Source organism: Alosa alosa, chromosome 22 (assembly GCF_017589495.1).
Source record: "Alosa alosa isolate M-15738 ecotype Scorff River chromosome 22, AALO_Geno_1.1, whole genome shotgun sequence".
Taxonomy (NCBI): Eukaryota; Metazoa; Chordata; class Actinopteri; order Clupeiformes; family Clupeidae; genus Alosa; species Alosa alosa.
Genome location: NC_063210.1, coordinates 11,769,729 through 11,787,509, shown reverse-complemented (window position 1 = coordinate 11,787,509; position 17,781 = coordinate 11,769,729). Strand labels below are relative to the sequence as shown.

The 17,781-nt window shown below is 41.8% G+C and overlaps 2 protein-coding genes and 1 pseudogene across 2 annotated transcripts in view; 2 read left to right on the top strand and 1 right to left on the bottom strand.

The window, feature by feature from the left end:
• ptprh (protein tyrosine phosphatase receptor type H) overlaps positions 1-2,603 on the top strand; it is a 28,304-nt gene extending 25,701 nt beyond the window's left edge. The window contains exons 19-20 of the mRNA XM_048234028.1: positions 971-1,106; positions 1,614-2,603. Coding sequence (XP_048089985.1) covers positions 971-1,106; positions 1,614-1,754 — 277 coding nt within the window. The 3' untranslated portion in view covers positions 1,755-2,603. The remainder of the gene's footprint in view (positions 1-970; positions 1,107-1,613) is intronic.
• A 1,408-nt stretch (positions 2,604-4,011) lies between these two features.
• On the bottom strand, positions 4,012-6,321 carry si:dkey-197c15.6 (putative nuclease HARBI1). The gene is made up of 2 exons (XM_048233486.1): positions 5,240-6,321; positions 4,012-4,834 (listed from the first exon to the last, which is right to left on the bottom strand). Exons 1-2 carry the CDS (start codon positions 6,027-6,029, stop codon positions 4,305-4,307), a joined length of 1,320 nt encoding a protein of 439 aa, XP_048089443.1. The 5' UTR covers positions 6,030-6,321; the 3' UTR covers positions 4,012-4,304.
• A 1,692-nt stretch (positions 6,322-8,013) lies between these two features.
• Positions 8,014-11,715, top strand: LOC125287359 (annotated as a pseudogene).
• Positions 11,716-17,781: the final 6,066 nt, after the last annotated feature.

Here is a 17,781-nt window from a genome sequence, read left to right as displayed (position 1 = left end):
ACTGTGGTCCGAGACCGAGTCAAGACCGAGTCTTTGAAGGAACGAGTCCGAGACGAGACCGAAAAAGCAGAAATTGGTCTCGAGACCGGACTCGAGTACTACATCACTAGTGGGCCGGTAGGCTACAGTATGAGCACACTGGCTTTAGGGCTCAATATACTGTTATGAGGTGGGAAAGGCAACAGATCTTACTTGGTCTTGGGGTAAAACCAAACTAAAGCCTCCCACAACGCAACATTAAACAAACCAAGAAAAAACCTAACTGCGCCCTACACACTAGCCTTACATGTGGTCCAGAACTTGGTAGTATCCTAACAGTGTGTGAATGCATGTGTGTATCAGCTTGGTAGGAGTCTCAGAGAGCGGTCAACATACCTGTGGCGTGCTGTCACTCTCTGCCCGGTACTCCTCCATTTAGCTGGGCCAGCTCAAGCCGTTTCGGGTTTTAAGTTCAAGTTTTTATTTTCATAAGCGGGTGTAAAATCCAAACAGAAATGTATAATGTCCAAATGCCACAAGCTACCCAAATGTAGCTACAAAGGAGGGAGAAAAAGATCAGCCATGCTCCTCCAGCAGGCCTCAACTCATTAGGGGGATTCGACTTGATGTAGCCGCCTGCAGCAGTCTTAAGCTGACTGCATAACGTGATTATTTATGACCTATGCACAGTTCCGGGTTGAAAACATCAGAATCTCAGAAATAATCACGTTATGCAGCCAGCTTAAGACGGCTGCAGGCGGCTACATCAAGTGGAGTCCCCCTATTGTCTAGTCTCGATTGAGAGGACAGGTGTCATTTTACCAATTAGCCACCGTATAGTGAAATCACTGAACCACTCCACTCAACTGCAACCCTGAGAAACATGCATGTCTCATAAATAGTACCCTTCATTGCTTTAGAGTTGCCATTCATTAAGTCAAACCCTTCTAACTCTTGTGTGTGTGCTTGTGTGTTTGGTTATGTCTGTCAGTGCTGGAGTTGGCAGAACAGGCACTCTGATAGCCTTGGATGTGCTGCTGCAGCAGATGGAGAGAGAGCAAGCCGTGGACATTGCAGGGTTTGTCCATCGCATGAGACGCCATCGGCCACGCATGGTGCAAACAGAGGTAACATTATGCACACTATCTCACATTTCCTCTCACAGAGAGAAACATTTTCATATCAGATATCAAGATGGACACAAACAAATATTTACCTTGTGTGAGAAGAGTGGGTGCCCTTTAGCCTTTATCTATGTGACCTGAATTGTGGTTGCACATGATTCAATACACATTTTTTCTTGCATGGCTTACTGGAAAGTCACTGTACATGGCTGGGTAATGAGTAACTGCAATAAAACAGTTGATTACTTCAGTTGAAACAGAACTACACACACAGCCATTGTAAATGCTCTTTGGTAGGGGGAAAGGTGAACTTTTGGTCCAAAGGTCCTGAAATAAGGAAGTATTTGTAGGATATTTCTCTCTCATACTTTTATTCTAGACAAATGCTCTTTTAAGTAATATTTTACCCCATTGGTTTAATGTATTTAATTTCAGAGAGTGACACGTTACTAATACTACTTATTTCTTTCTTTGTTTATTTTTCCTGTCCTATTCCCTATTCTCTTTCAGTCCCAATATATATTTCTGCACCAGTGCATCAAGGACTGCTTGCCACAGGAGAAATCAGAGGAGCCGATATACGTTAACACAGCTAGCCCAGCTATAATTTATGAAAACACTGCCGCCATTACCTCCAACTATAGGAACTGATGAGAGTCTTTGACCTTCATTTGCTGTTTTACAAGCTTAAAGATAAATGACAAAGGTATCTGCTGATAAAATAATCCTGTGAAGTCAAATGACCACCAGAATAACTAAAACACATACAACTGCATCATGACTTTATATACTACCTGTTCACTCATGGCCTAAGGTTTGGTTTGTGCTGCATCTACTGGTCTGATTTGGCATAACGTCTCTGGTCATGAACACACTTTTAACAGTTTATAAAAACAGGCTTTATTGTACCAAAGCAATGTAAATAGAACATTTTGAGCTTGACATTATACTGGCTACTTTTCAGTGGAACGTCTACATTTTAAGTTAGAATGGTTGTATTTCCTTACTATTATGTGACTACTATTGAATGAAAATACAAAAAAAAAAAATTTCTTCTCAGGTAAACATACAGCTAAATATTAAATCCCAGACCATGCTTGTGGACTACAAATGCACTGTAATTCATGCTACTTCAACATGAACGAAAGAATCAGGCACAAAATCCATCTCCATGGTGTTTTAAACCCTAGCTTAATAAATGCATTCTGATTACTGGGGAGGGACTGCTCATCATGTAGAAAACATAAGTAACATGCACTGCTAACTTCTAATTCATCCATGACAACTAATTCATCCATGACAACTTCCTTAAAGTACTTGAAATCTGTGTTTGTTGGACAGAATTGAGATAAGCACCACAATGAACTCTTAATATCTACTAATTCTGTGCATTAGTAACATGTCAGCATTGTGAAATTAATAAGCTTAAATTAAGCATAATTGTACTAAGCATAAATACATAATTTTAGCAGTAAAATGTAAATAAAATGTTTAATTTTTTTCTTGTCTTCTTTGTATCTTTTAATAAATACATCTGTATTAGCCTTAGTCATATCAGGGTTCCCCCAGGATTTTTCATCTTAAATTTAAGACCTTTTTAAGACCACTTTAAATGAAATTTAAGACCAAAATCGCACCTTCCCTGGTATGCATATGAATGAAAAAATGGGAAATCAATCAATCAAATAAATAACTTTAATGAACAATATGCTCTGAGGTCTACAGCCTTCAAAGATCTGCTGCAATCTCTCAACATAACATCAACCATATTTTAACACAACTGTGTGAGGAATGTATGTATGCACATGCACACGTCTGTGGGTGCGCCTGTGTGCGGATGTATTTCCCAAATCAACCTACAGCCTTCAAGCTGTTGCAATCTACACTATATTCAAATCATAAGACAGAATCATTTAAAACAATAACTGAGGGGTGTACGTGTGTGTGCATGGGTAGCCTATAACAAGTGACAACAACAACGTTTTCCCTTTTCCGTGGGTGATCGTGACTGAGTTGATTTCACTTCGCGCCCACTCTGAGCAAAGACAGTAGCCTACAATGCAGCTAGGGGGTGTCAGCGTCTCAGTCAGGTGACAATGAATGTGTACAGGTTGCCTGATATTTTGGATGTAGCCTACTAAGATGCGATGTTTGGTGTACTAAGATTCGTTGTCACAACGAACAATAAATAAATGGCCCCGTAGGCTATCAAATAAAATAATAAATTTAAGACCTGTGAACGAAATGTAAGACCTGTAAACAAAATTCAATGCCTTTTCAAGGCCTTAATTTCTGAACACTAAATTTAAGACTTTTTCAAGTTTTTAAGACCTCGCGGGAACCCTGCATATGCATTTTTGCTGTGTATCCATAAATGTGCAGCACATATCGCTTCATGAAAGCTCTGAAAATACAAACTTGGGCTTTTCAGCCTATGGGCCCTAATTTAAACGCTGGGCTATGTGCAAAGTATAAGAGCTTGCTTAAAACTATGCAAAATCTAGTTGCAAATTAAATACCACGGGAAAGATCCTAAGCACAAAGACCAATGGGTCAGCTAAAAGCTGTCTCACCCCTCGTAATGCCGTTAGGTCAACCACAAGAACTTAGCTCATATACTGATTTTGCACTTTGCTCAGTATTTATATTAGGCCCCTAGGATTGTATTGGTTTACATGTTGCATTTGCATTTATTCATTTAGCAGTCGCTTTTATCCAAAGCGACCTATACATGTCAATTATATTACAAGGGCCATTGTCCCCAGAGCAACTTGGGGTTAAGTCTTGCTCAAGGGCACAACGGTGGAAGCCAGGAATTGATCCCACACAACTTTTCAGGCTACTGCATGCCAGCCCGGCTCCTTATCCACTATGCTAGAAAGCACAAAGCATGACAGCAGAAGACACATTAACAAAAGTGTGTTTATTCTCAGGTGTGATTACACACAATCAGTGTTGGTAAATAACAACAAACAATGACAAAATCAGAAACGGAACTTATTGAGACTTTCCTCTGGTATGCAATCTAGTTTGAACGATTCACTGGTTCATTTGCAGTCAACGATGTTCCTCTTTTGAAAACTGCCTTTTCAATCAAAAAAAAAAAATCTTTAGTTGGCCATCTTCATAAAAAAAAGTTGACGTATGGAAAGAAAAAAAAAAAAAAAAAAACACACACCTAAAAGAAAAATGTTTGTCTATCTAGCTCTCTTGTTCTTGTGTCTGTAAAGTCTCTGAGCCATGCCGTCTCCTCTCCGGGCTTCCTTCCTCCTCATCATCATCATCCTCCCAACACCCCCCCTGCAAACCGGCCTCAGCAGCCTGAGAGGGCTCGTCAGAAGGGCTGTGGAAGCACGTTATGATCATGTCATCTTGTATTATCTCTGCTTCACTGATGGTAGTGGCGCTATCAGGCATCTCCGCTGCAAATGGCACCAGATGCAAAGGCTCTGGCACCAGCTCCCGAGGAAGTGGGACGGAGAACTTCTTACCGATGTTATGGAGGACGCAGCAAGCGTAAATGACCCGGGCTATGTGGTCTAAGGTGCCAGAGTACACTTGGCCCAGGTCCTCTAGGCAGCGGAAGCGGTTCTTTATGGAGCCAATGGTCCTTAGGCTGCAGGAAAGGGCCTTGTGATGAGCCTTGTTGTAGGACAAGCTGGCCGCATTCTTGACCTTGGAGGGATGTTTGGGTGGCAAGATGTACGTGCTTAACTGATATCCCTGGCCACCTATACCAGAGGGGTAGAAAGAAGAGAAATAAGAGTAGTCTTATGACTGTAACCACAGAGAACTTATGTGCACTACAGTTAATTGCAGACATGCAAACTCTGGAGTAGTGAAAAAGGTGACAGCATACAAAACCTTATTCACTTCAACTACCCTGGTTAACATAGAAACAGTGACTGTAGCCAAAAGGTGACAAGTTTGCAGGTGTGTAATTGCAACAGTGATGAGAGCCAATGATGTACAGTAACTGCACATACTGGATAACTGGCGTTCATGACTCCACTCACAAATAAGTGAAAGTCTTCATGAAGGAGGTACACAGAAAGTGATGGAAAGAGTTATAAAGTAAATGGGTACAGTATATTGTACTAGTAGCCTACATCACTGGGAAAAAGTGATTGCCTTACCGATGACCCAAGTGGGTCCGTTGTATCCTTGTTTGAAATGTTGGAAGATTACTGATTTCTCCCAGATCTGCTGCGCAGGCGTGCCCCCAGGACAGCATTTCTCAACTGCCAGAAGATTACCATTGACATCGCAGATGGTCTGAACCATTACTGAGTTATAATCTAGGGAATTCTTATACAGGGCCAGGTTTTCGGCAGGAGGTGTCACCTTGATATGCATACATCCAAGTACACCGACAGCATTTGGAATCCTACACAAATCTTTAATGCCTTGTGCTACACACACCCTGTCATTGTGACTGCCAGGAAAAGTTATAAATTTCTCTGCCAAGCCAGCTAATAACCTTGAGACAGTTTTGACAGCATCAGTAGCCGCTGTTTTATCAAGTCCCACCAAGTCCGTAATTTTCCGGGACAAGGTCCCATTTGCGTAGAAGTAAAGCGCTACTAGCACCATGGCATCCACCTGCTGGGAATCCTTATTGCCATCATTGTCTATACTGGTCCTGATTAAATCGGCAATGAATGTCAGACTCTGTCGGTTAAAGTGAAAATTGTTGAACAGAAAGGCATCATCTAGCTGGTCCAGAAGCCTTTGAGTAACGTTAACGTTAGTTCTGCCCTGGCTGTATTTCGTAACGTTAACGTTAGTATTGTCATTTGCAGTTCTCAAAACATGTTCTTGCACGGCTAGCCACACGGCTGGTGCATATGCCATTCCTCCCAAATGTAACTTAATATCAATAGTCCTAGTTTCCAATATGCCAAGATAACTTTGTTTAACCAACATACAACTACTAAGACCAACTTTCGCTTGGAAATTGCCAAGCGCGGGTCGCGATTTTTCTCAAAAGGCTAAGCAGCAGCATGGTAGCAGGCAGCATTTCTTGTCGTTCATTAGGTCTCTGCCTTCGTAAATAAACATGGTGTAACTTATGTAAACCCAACACATAGATTATTACACATGTCTGCCAAAGTTCCAAGTAACCCAGAATTTAACTTAGATTAATGTTACCGTTTACGCTACTGCAGGATTTAGGCTACAGCTCAGCCAAACACTGAATGCTTAATTTCTTCTTCCTCTTCTGCAATTTGCGATTTCAGTGCGTTACCGCCACCTATTGACTTGAGGTGTATTTGAAAATATTAAAGCAATTTTGAGACAAAAAACATCCCTTTTTTCCTGCGTTCAAAAAGTAGGCAACGCACTGAACATTCTCTATCTCCCCACAATTAGCATGCAATCTCTAGATTGAGAAATTTAAGAGATATTATAGGTTATATTTAGGGGAACACAAGCACATACAGTATTAGTGTATTAATTAATTAGCCAGTGTAATTACTAATATAGCAGGGGGGTTGAGCATATTTGCAAGGCACTGCAATATATACATACCAATGAGGATCGTCTAAATGGGTAGATGGGACAGTGCCCAACCAAGAGATTTGTGCACTTATAGATCCTTGTTCAATCAGCTTTTGTTTGTTAATGGTTAAATGGCCTGCCATTTCAATTACATACCACCAACATAGCCTCCATCACACCGTTCCACAAACATTTCTCATGGCAGGTTTTATTTTGGTTACATTGCTGACACACTGCCCATTATATTTCTGAAACAGTCACCTCATCATACTTCTTTGCTCATATGGTCCCTACCTACTTATTATATTTATATAATAATGTTTAATATTCCATACATTTATGCTTTGCTATTTGTTTAAGAGGCAGTATATAAAGTATTGCATCATCAACAGCTGTGGTTTCACTCTCAGGTTAATATGATATTGCTGAGCATGATAAGTAAAACAGTTCATTGCAGCAATTATGTGGTGTGGATGGATCTGTAACTCTAACCAGGGGTCAGTGTGCCAATTTAGCCCATAATGGGTCAAGCGTTCTCCCAGGAGAAGCAGCACAGTTCTGGGCTACCCTGCCACCGCCCCATACTTAGACATACATGCCATCAGCACACACATGGCATATGGTACATACAGTACCGAAACATGGGTTAGGCCCATGGGGGATTGAAGTATGACCAGGAGATAAGTAGAGTGTACAGATAGGATTCTGGAATGTCTCTCTCTCTCTCTCTGTCTCTCTTTCTGTGTGTGTGTGTGTGTGTGTGTGTGTGTGTGTGTGTGTGTGTGTGTCTGCTGAATAAAGGAAGTGAGAGAGAGCATGCACTAAGCCACTGTAAGTGAACCTCTGTCTGTTTGGACACACATATCACATGTATTTATTGCTGGGGTGTGTGTGTTTGTGTGTGTGTGTGTGGGGGGGTATGGGTAACATTTAAGCCCCAACACAAGGGTCTATTTATAGTGACCACCCCAAAGCTGACCCTCTTCATACATACTGTACACATTTTGGTCATTTTTTGCCCAGTCATCCCTCTAATTCAAAGAAGTCTCCATTTGAGAAGGTTATCAGGTTATCTCTCACACTTCTCACTCACTCACTTACTAACACACATCCTGTGGACAGAACAGAAGAATGGACATGGGGGGACGTGGTCAAGGGGTGTATGAGAAGAGTGAAGAGTGGAGAGTGTGGCTCCCCAAGAGGTATAGCCGCCCCTCCGGGGGTTAAGTGTCCTTTCCTTTTATAGAACCATAGCAATATTTGGGGGTGGGCAATGCCAACACCCAATAACTACCTCCAACTGAAAAAATGAAAACAACGGAGGAGAAAGAGATAGAGTTGGAGCAGAAAAGAAAGAGAGCAAGAGGCAGAGTGTTAAGAGAGAGAGGGACAGAGAGAAAGAGAGAGAGAGAGAGAGAGAGAGAGAGAGGCAGGAGCATTACATATAACTCTTAGAGGTTTGCCCCAGACAGGCCATTGTCTTTACTGGAAGCAGTAAGCACCTCAGCAGCACCCCACAGCCCAGAGTCATGCCTGCCAAGAAGTCAGAGCCCAAGGCAGAAGCCAAGCCAGCAGCGGCCCCAGCATCACCAGCTCCAGAGGCAGGCCCTGCACCTCCTGAAGCCCCAGCAAAAGTACCAGCTCCTGCCACGGCTACTTCTCCTGCCCCTCCGGCCGCATCTCCTGCCCCTCCGGCTACTTCTCCTGCCCCTCCGGCCGCATCTCCTGCCCCTCCGGCTACTTCTCCTGCCCCTCCGGCCGCTTCTCCTGCCCCTCCGGCCGCATCTCCTGCCCCTCCGGCTACTTCTCCTGCCCCTCCGGCCGCTTCTCCTGCCCCTCCGGCCGCATCTCCTGCCCCTCCGGCTACTTCTCCTGCCCCTCCGGCTGCTTCTCCTGCCCCTCCGGCTGCTTCTCCTGCACCCCCAGCTGCTTCTCCTGCCCCACCAGCTGCTGCTCCTGCCCCAGTTGCTCCTGCCCCGGCTCTAGCTCCTGCCCCTGCCTCAGCTTCTCCTGCCCCAGAGCCACCAAAAGCCCCGAAGACCGCCGCTCCACCTGTGAGTGTTAAGTAGCCGCCAAAGGACCTGTTATTTGTTTAATTCACTTTTCCTGTTTTCTCTAATAATCTGATGAGCAATTTTGGTGACATGTACCTCAACTTCAGGAAAACTGATATACTGATATGATCTGAATTGTTGTCTCATGTTGTGGTGTATCAAAATGTGTGCAAAGGTAAGAACATCTTGCGACGATTCATGACTCCTTTGTTATTTGTCAGCTATCTAACAAAATGGTGTGACGATGAAAAAAGTTATTCCTAACAACTCTCAGTTGAACAAAGATTTTACCATCATGTTGACAATTTTCAAAAGTTGACTCTATGTTCACTGAATTGACGTGAACATTTGCAGTGCAACAGAAGGCTACTATAGCTCAGTGTATAAGGGATGCACATAAAGAATGTATGTATGGAACTGTCTGAAAATGCCCAAGCCACGCCTGGACTCTGCTGCCTGGAGTTCTCCCCGTCCATCTGTTTGTTATGGCCAATACATTGATACCCCACATTGGCGTCCCTCCATTGTTCTCAAATTAGCCCTCTCCCTCCATGGTGGAGACAACCACAGTAGACAATTTGGTGCTGAAGGTTTCCATAAACTCATTGGGATGCTATTATTAGTAACACAGGAACAGGGTGAGCATGTTTTAGGGATAGTGCCAAGCTTTGGCCTTGACTATATACACCACATCTGTTCAAAGGATTGATGCCCTGGCGCACAACAAAGCCTTCTCTTAAAATATGGAACGCTGAAGTCATCTATTGGAATGCAGCAAACATTCTTATATTCATATGATGTGTATCAGCATGTCTGTTTCACAAATGTAAGAAAATCAAATCAGATCGGAGAGCAGTGACGGTAAAACATGTTTGCTTTTAAAATGTACAATTAGGAAGTGAATTGAATTAGGAAAAGTTCTATTTGCAGGTAAGCCCTGGTGAAGAGCATACGAAACAATAAAGAGAATATTATTTGAATAACATGACACTGACAGTGGAAAATGGCTTTAGCTAATTAGATTTGTGTGTGTTTGTGTGTCTATTTCAGGTAGACTTCAGTGCAGATCAGATTGAAGGTAATCAAATATCAAACACCTTTTGTGGTTGTATCTTGTGCAAGCAGAACATGGTTTTTGTTTATTTATTTTTTTAAACAACTTTACTGTGTGTACATAGTGACTTCTCTTTTTATGTTTGTGTTTGACACCCGCTCACAGAGTTCAAAGAGGCCTTCCAGCTTTTTGACCGGACCCCAAAGGGAGAGCTGAAGATCTCGTTTGCCCAGTGTGGAGACGTGATGCGGGCTTTGGGTCAGAACCCAACAAATGCTGAGGTCCTACGAGTGCTGGGGAAGCCCCAGTTGGAGGGTTAGTCTAACTTTCTTTATATTATCCTCCTCTTTAATCACCTCGACTTTGCCTGAATTGGCTATATTGATGATTGGCAGAAGTCTTGGGGGGTTCATTGTTGTGTGATCGACCTCATAAAAAGATTATCTGTATAAGAAAATAGCCCCACTTATGACAAACGTCTTACCAACTAAACCTGAAATGTCACCTAGATTTACATCATAATGTTTTTAATCGTGCATGAAACATCTGTCATAAATAACCAGAAAGAAAGTACAAACCCTGGTCATCTAGAGGCTCACAGTGGCCACACCAATTCCCAGGTGAAGATAAGTTTACAAAACAAGCCTCATAGTTTACAAACAAGCCTCATTCCCAGGAGCATAACAGAGGTGTGGGTTCTGTCACTCGTGTCATCACCATCAACACTTCATCCCAGCTTATTTCTAGGACATTTACCAGTTCACACTCTGACTGATGACAGAGTCTGATAATCCCGCAGCCTGGGTGTTGCTTAGTCACACTGCGTATTTAGAATAGGGAATATCACAGGAGCACTGTGAATTCCAAAGAGAGTGACAGACTACCCAGTTTGGTGGAGAGAACGCATATGCACTTGTCTCCACCAACCAAGGCCACACAATGTTTATCTGATCCTCGCCATAGGTTGAGATGTTGGGGAAATAAACACCTCATGTATGTAGCAGGGGGGATAATTTACGCCTTATGGCCACCCACTTGCACAGCTAAGTTCTCTCTATTAGTGATCATTGATTCAGTTCTCTGCAGTTTATTGATGGATGTCTCAAATTAAGGCTCTTGTTCTTGTTCACAGAAATGAACACCAAGCTGATTGACTTTGAGACCTTCTTACCTATGTTTCAACAAGTCACAAAATCCAAGGACACGGGCACATTTGAGGACTTTGTTGAGGGACTTCGGTTTTTGACAAAGAGGGAAATGGAACTGTTATGGGAGCTGAGCTTCGCCATGTTCTGGCCACTCTTGGTATGAAGGTCTAGCTTGTAAATGATATTCTCAAATAGATTCTATCCTATAAAACAGCCTGTTCAAATATATTTCCACGATATATATGATGATAGGATATTATGGTTGCATTGTTCATGCATGAAAATAATATTTGTCTGTGTAACTCCTTAGGTGAGAGGATGACAGTGGGAGAAGTTGACCAAGTGCTGGCTGGGCAGGAGGACCCCAATGGCTCTATCAATTATGAGGGTATGAAGGCATTCATTTCAATCAACAATAACTGATTTCAGGAATATCAGCGAGTCTAATCACTCATTAATGACACATTCTTTATGTGTATGTTTTTTAAGCCTTTGTCAAGCATATTATGGCTGGCTGAACAAACCCACTGGAGTAAGTGCACTATTACACAAACAGAGGTTGTAATAGAATGGAGTTTCATTATTGCAAACATTTTCTAAAATTCAGCATCAATATCTTTCCTTTTTACTCTAAGGGGACATGGATCGCTCTTCTTTTGGAGTCCAGTGGATATATGACAGTGTGACTACGAGGTTTACATGAAGTGAAACAAACACCCAGTGGAGAGAAACTAACATCTGTTTGTTCATAAATATTCCCATTGTTATTATTTGTGGGTCTGTCGGCTGTACTCAGTGTAGATTGATGTTACTTTTACCCAGCAAATAGATATAATAAAGAGTTTGTTTTTAAACTTTTTGAAGAGTTTACTTAATTACACACATAAGGGAAATAAGAAAAAAAATGAACATCTCCCTCCCAAGAGATGAAAAATCTCCCTAAATATTGTTTGTATTACATGGTATAATTGCACGCTCATTAACTTTCTTAATTAAAAACACCTAATAAAAACACACCTATCCCCCCCTGACGGTGACATAAAATGCTGTGGTGGTACAGTGGCCAGTATCTACAGAATAATAAACCCCTGAACATTCCCTTGAGGAACATTCTAGCGCAGCTGCCAGTATTCCTGGTATGCCCAAAGCCAGGGAGAAGTGCTAAGTCTCCCCGTAAATTCAATATGCCAGGAAGGCCACCATCCCCTGAAGTCTCTCAATGTGGTTGGGGTGTCCCAGAGGGAAATACAATGCAATAGGATACACAATTCTCTGAAATGAATCGATGATATAGCAGACGTCAAAATGTGAGGCAAGGTTATTGAGTTGTGTGTGTGTGTGTGTGTGTGTGTGTGTGTGTCTCTCTCTCTCTCTCTCTCTCTCTCTCTTTCTGTGTGTGTGTGTGTGTGAGAGTGTGTGTGCATGTCAATGGCAGTGTGTAGCATCCCAGAATAACAAGTTATTAAAGTAAAAAAAGGCAAACTTAAAGCAAAAAGGCAAAAGTTCTCACTATTGATCAAACTGACAGACAAAACAGACATATTACAGATGTTAAATAGCAAAAATAAACCATCTAAAGGGATTGGGCTCACTTTGGATGAGGTTTTTTTTAGTAGCCAGATAGCTATCCTGGCAGGGGAGGTGGAGTAGCTACAATCTATCAATCTAGTCTTCTCACATCTCCCAAGCTCACACACAAGTTTAAATCTTTTGAAGTTCTAGTCCTCAATTTTTTACCGCCAGACTGGAAAACTAATCAGCCTGTAACTGTGGTCACATTGTACAGACCCCCAGGCCCCTACACTGAATTCTTAGAGGAATTTTCTGATTTCCTTTCCACTTGAACTATCCAAACAGAAAAAATACTTAAATTGGGTGATTTTAAAATTCATATGGATAATGTGAACGATTGTCTCACAATTGCATTTCAATCCCTAATTGACCATGCCGGGTTCTGCCAAAATGTTAATTCACCCACGCACCAAGATAACCATACTATTGATCTAGTCTTTCCATACGGCATAAGCATAGAGCAGTTAACAATCTTGCCACAACACCCGACCTTAACTGACCACCATCTAATTACTTTTACAATGACATTACAACATGCAGTACCTAATTTAGCCGAATACTACAGCCGCGGCGTATCTGAAAAAACTAATGCAGACTTTCTAGAAAAAATTTCGCTACGCTTGCCCCATTCCGGACAGTGGTAGGCCTATCAGAAGGCCCTTTCCTTAATCCAGCCGAGGTCGACTTGTTAACTGATAATGTGATGAACTCATTACGCTCAACCCTTGATTCAGTAGCACCACTCAAAAAGAGAATAAGAAAACAAGTAAGGCGTGCTCCATGGTATACCACACAGACAAAAACACTCAAACAAATAGCGCGTAAACTTGAACAAAAATGGTGTACCACTAAATTGGAAGTTTTTCGCCAAGCATGGAAAGATCACCTCCAAAAAAGCACTCAACGAAGCTAAGTCAACCTACTATTCCTCGCTGATCGAAGAAAACAAAAACAATACAAAATTTCTCTTTACCACAATCTCCCGCCTGACGAAGAGCCACACCAAAGTAACCGAATCTATCCCTATTTGCCTAAACAGTAATGACTTGATGAACTTTTTCAATGACAACATTGAAACAATTAGAGATAAGATTAATAACCAATCAGTCTCACCAAATATTCATACTCCTTGCTGAACGGTAGCAAAATTATAATTGAATCACAGATGAGACGAACAACGTTGAATTAATTTACACCTATCGACATATTAGGCCTAGTCCACACATACCAAACCGATCTTTTTTTCCTCCGTCTTCCCTGGAACCGTATCAAGAATATTTGCGTCCAAACGGATCCATCTCAACACGACTCAACACGTTACTTCATGCCCCAGGCCTATAGGTGGCACTGTTTCTTTACAGAAATTGACCAAAACTTGCGTTTTACAAACAGAAAGAATAGGCTATGACGAAATGACTAGTGCAAGGAAACCAGAATTGTTTGTGTGGACTGATGGTGAGCTGTCAACTGTAGCCAACTGTAAAACTAATAAACTTTATTTTACGGTTTGTGTAGGGTGCAGTCCCGTCCTTTATTCTATTCTGTCGCCACATTTATAATATTGCTATAAAACCTTCGTTAGTAGGCTAACAGTCAATACGTTTGCCTGCATCAAATTGCGCATTTGCATTCAGTGTGCTACCATTGGCTTAACGTGAGTTCTAAGCATCTTTGTATGCTTATATCTGATTTCACTCGACTGTGAATGCATGTATATATGTTGTAAGACATGTAAAATAAATGAATGACACTGGCACTACGCACAAATTAATGTAGCCTAAACTTACAGCTAGAATGCATAAAAAAACACCGGGAAAAACAGTGTTCAGTCCACCAAGTTATAAGCTTCATCGGTATTTCGCGCAGCACCAGTTGTGATATTTATCTTCACAGAGTAATCGTGAGGTAATGTCATGTATGAAAACTAGTATTGTTAGGCAATACTATAAGTGCAAGTCCAGGAGGTGTGGCGATGACATCATCGATACGCAAGCAGGATGTGCGGTTTTGCTGTCTAAACGAACTCAAACGGGCTACGGTTTCAGATTTCTCCACTCTAGGACCAGGTTTCAGAAAAGTGCGGTTTCGGGCAGTGCGTTTACAAGATTCGTTTGGACGCTCGGCCAAGACGAAGCAAAACCTCTGCGTTTAACCTAAAAAGCGTCTCCGTGTGGACAGGCCCTTAGACCTCACTTCCACAATCTCTTCATCAAAATCTACAACTAGTCTACTAGATCCTATTCCTACCCATCTTCTGAAGACTGCTCTCCCTTTCTTGGATAATGCTTTGCTCCAGATTATAAATAACTCACTGCTATCAGGCCATGTACCACAGTCGTTTAAGTTATCTGTTATTAAGCCATCCCTCAAAAAGCCTACCCTTGACCCTAACAACCTGGCCAACTATAGGCCTATATCTAATCTCCCTTTTTTGTCAAAAATACTAGAAAAAATAGTGTCGAAACAAATTGGTACCTTCTTGCATATGAATAAAATCCAAGAATTATATCAGTCTGGTTTCAGAGCTCACCACAGTACTGAATCAGCCTTAGTTAAAGTTTTTAATGACCTCCTCATCACTGCGGATAATGGACATATATCAATATTGGTCCTCCTGGACCTCAGTGCTGCCTTTGACACCATAGACCACAACATACTACTCCACAGGCTTGAACATTCGATAGGCATTAAAGACTCAGCACTCGCTTGGTTTAGATCATACCTTTCTAACCGCAGACAATTTGTACAGGTTCACAATAAACCGTCTACCCAGACGATGGTAAAATATGGGGTGCCTCAAGGCTCAGTACTAGGGCCCCTGTTATTTTCTCTCTATATGCTTCCTCTAGACTCAGAAATTAGGAAACATGGCACTCTCCCTCTCTTGCCTATTCTCACTTTGGTATACTGCAACAATATATAGTGCCACTGATTACTTATTGACATTAACCATTTTGATTTTCAGTAATACTAACCCACTCTACAGCTCTCTTTTTTTCCCCTTACTGTACCTCACTTGTGAGGTATATCATCACCAGTCATCAACCATCCGTGTGTTGGCCCTCCTCTCACCCATCTCACCTGAAGTCCCATCCTCGACTGCCCTATTACTGTCCCCCTATCTGGATTCCTGGCCCGTACAGCTTAGCGACCCATCACCTGCCTATGACAGCTCTGCCTGGATTCCTGGCCCGTCTGCCGACCCACCACATGCCCCTTACAACTCCCTTCCCAACGCTGGACTATTTGAACTTTCTGTCAATAAATCAGGATTAATGAATTATCAAACCGGATACGTAATCACACCTCTTGTAACTTTCAGCTCAAGTGCTTTTAACACCATGCCTTTTTCTCTACACCTGACTATCATATGCATTTGTCATGTATACAGACCTTACTGTCCTGTATTGACCCTAGGCAGATGGGTCAGGCCCTTGAGTCGTGGATCTGCTCGAGGTTTCTTCCTATATGTATCTCCAATTCTAGGGCGTTTTTCCTCACCCCTGTTACCCATGGGCCTCTCTCTTTCTTTTCTTTTCTTCCTTTCTTTCCTTTTTTCTCTGATTGCCTACATTCTGTAAAGCGCCATGATACATGTGTAATGTTTTGGAGCTCTATAAGCACAATAAATTAAATTAAATTAAACTATCCGACTTCATTACTCTCAGGTTACCCTTACGTTAAGCATAGGAACTGCCAGGTGTCTGTTTCAATTTTTTCGTGCATGTGATGGTCACTGACACACTTACCACTAAAGCTCTGTTGATTTGTTAATCTTAAAGCTAAAAGTTGGACTCCCACACTCCCACATTTTTCTGTGGTTGGTTGTTCCGAAGTATACACCAAACAAAGGTGACAAAAGACACAGGGAGTAATTATTTTCTGTAACAAAGTGAGAGTCCAATTTTGTATTGCATTAGATTTCGCTGGCATCATCCTGCCACCTAGTCTCAATATTTTGGAAATAATTACTTCACTAATTCACTTTTTACTTTGCACTATGCGGGCATTGTCTGTCTCTGACTATGATAAGGAATAAAGTGGCACCAAGTGCCACCTATGGAATAAAATGGCATCTATTCTGTCTATTGTCATGTCAGGTGGCTAGGAATAATTGTTTGCTTGTGACAATATGAATAATACTGACAAAAATATTAATATTCTTGTATTTTTAGTAGAAAAATATTAATATTCTTGTGTAAATAAAAATGAAGGTTAGTAGGCTATTCATGTGACATTTCAGGACTCTGTGTCCGTATTCACATGATACATGTTCTGACACGCACGCCCGAAGTCCTATATCGCTGATGCAAAGTTCTGGAACTGTATGACAGTCTGACCTCATGCACTGAGCACCAACGACACCTAGTGATGGTGTGTGGTACTGAACAAGTCTGTTTCTTTTCTCTCCTTGCAGAGACGCACATGGTGCGGGAATTAAGGCGGCCCTTTGTCTCTCAACAGTTGGCTGAATTAACATGTAAACTTTCGGTAGCAAACATCTAATAGGGCCGACCAATAGGGTAAACAGTTAGCAAGCGTAAATGCAACCAACTAAATGAAAATCATTTTCATTATGGACGACTACAAGAAGAATGACACTGGCACTTTTAAACAAGTGTCATTGTTCTGTACTATTCTTCTGTATTGGCAGGCAGGAGGTGTAGTGACCTGACATGTAGCCAATGGAATACAGTGACACCTGGCAGACAGTGATGTCGCAGCCAAGGTAAATCCCCATGCTTCCTCTGTGACAAAACTAAATGACAGATGTTATACTGGGAACATTTCCAGAATTTCAACAGAGAGATAAAGAGTTTGCCAAAAGCAGGGTTAGTGGCAGGGTTAGCGACTACTATGTCTTTCAGACTTCAGCTGACATATTGCAGGCCTACATCAAAATGCACTTGTTCACAGTGACCTAAGGTTTCTAGTCTTCATAGTAGGAGATGGTAATGGGGTAAAATGATCAAGAGTTTAATTATGGTAATAATTCTGCTAATTATACGTAATGCACTCTTCACTGTTTAGGTCCAACCAAAAATCACCTGCTTTCATAAGGTCAAATTTCAGATTAGTAAACAACTCAAATAGATGTAGGCCTATATATTAGGTTACTTGAAGTCACTGAATATAGTCAAACCATGCATTTGCAGCATATTTTCTCATGGCACGCAACGCGCACATTGATATTTGAGTTCATTTAAATGTGGGCTACATTGGGCTATTTGCAATGTTGCCAATTCTCCCAGTTCGGACTGACTTGGGCCTGCTGCTGACAGGTTACAGTGCAATAATTCAATTCCGCCTAAACGTATAATCATCACTCATCTCTCTGGCGCCCTCTC

Coding starts and splice junctions, on each gene's coding strand:
- si:dkey-197c15.6 (XM_048233486.1), bottom strand. CDS start 6,029: ATGTTGGTTAAACAAAGTTATCTTGGCATATTGGAAACTAGGACTATT. Junction 4,835..5,239: donor CGGACCCACTTGGGTCATCG/GTAAGGCAATCA, acceptor CCTCTGGTATAG/GTGGCCAGGGATATCAGTTA.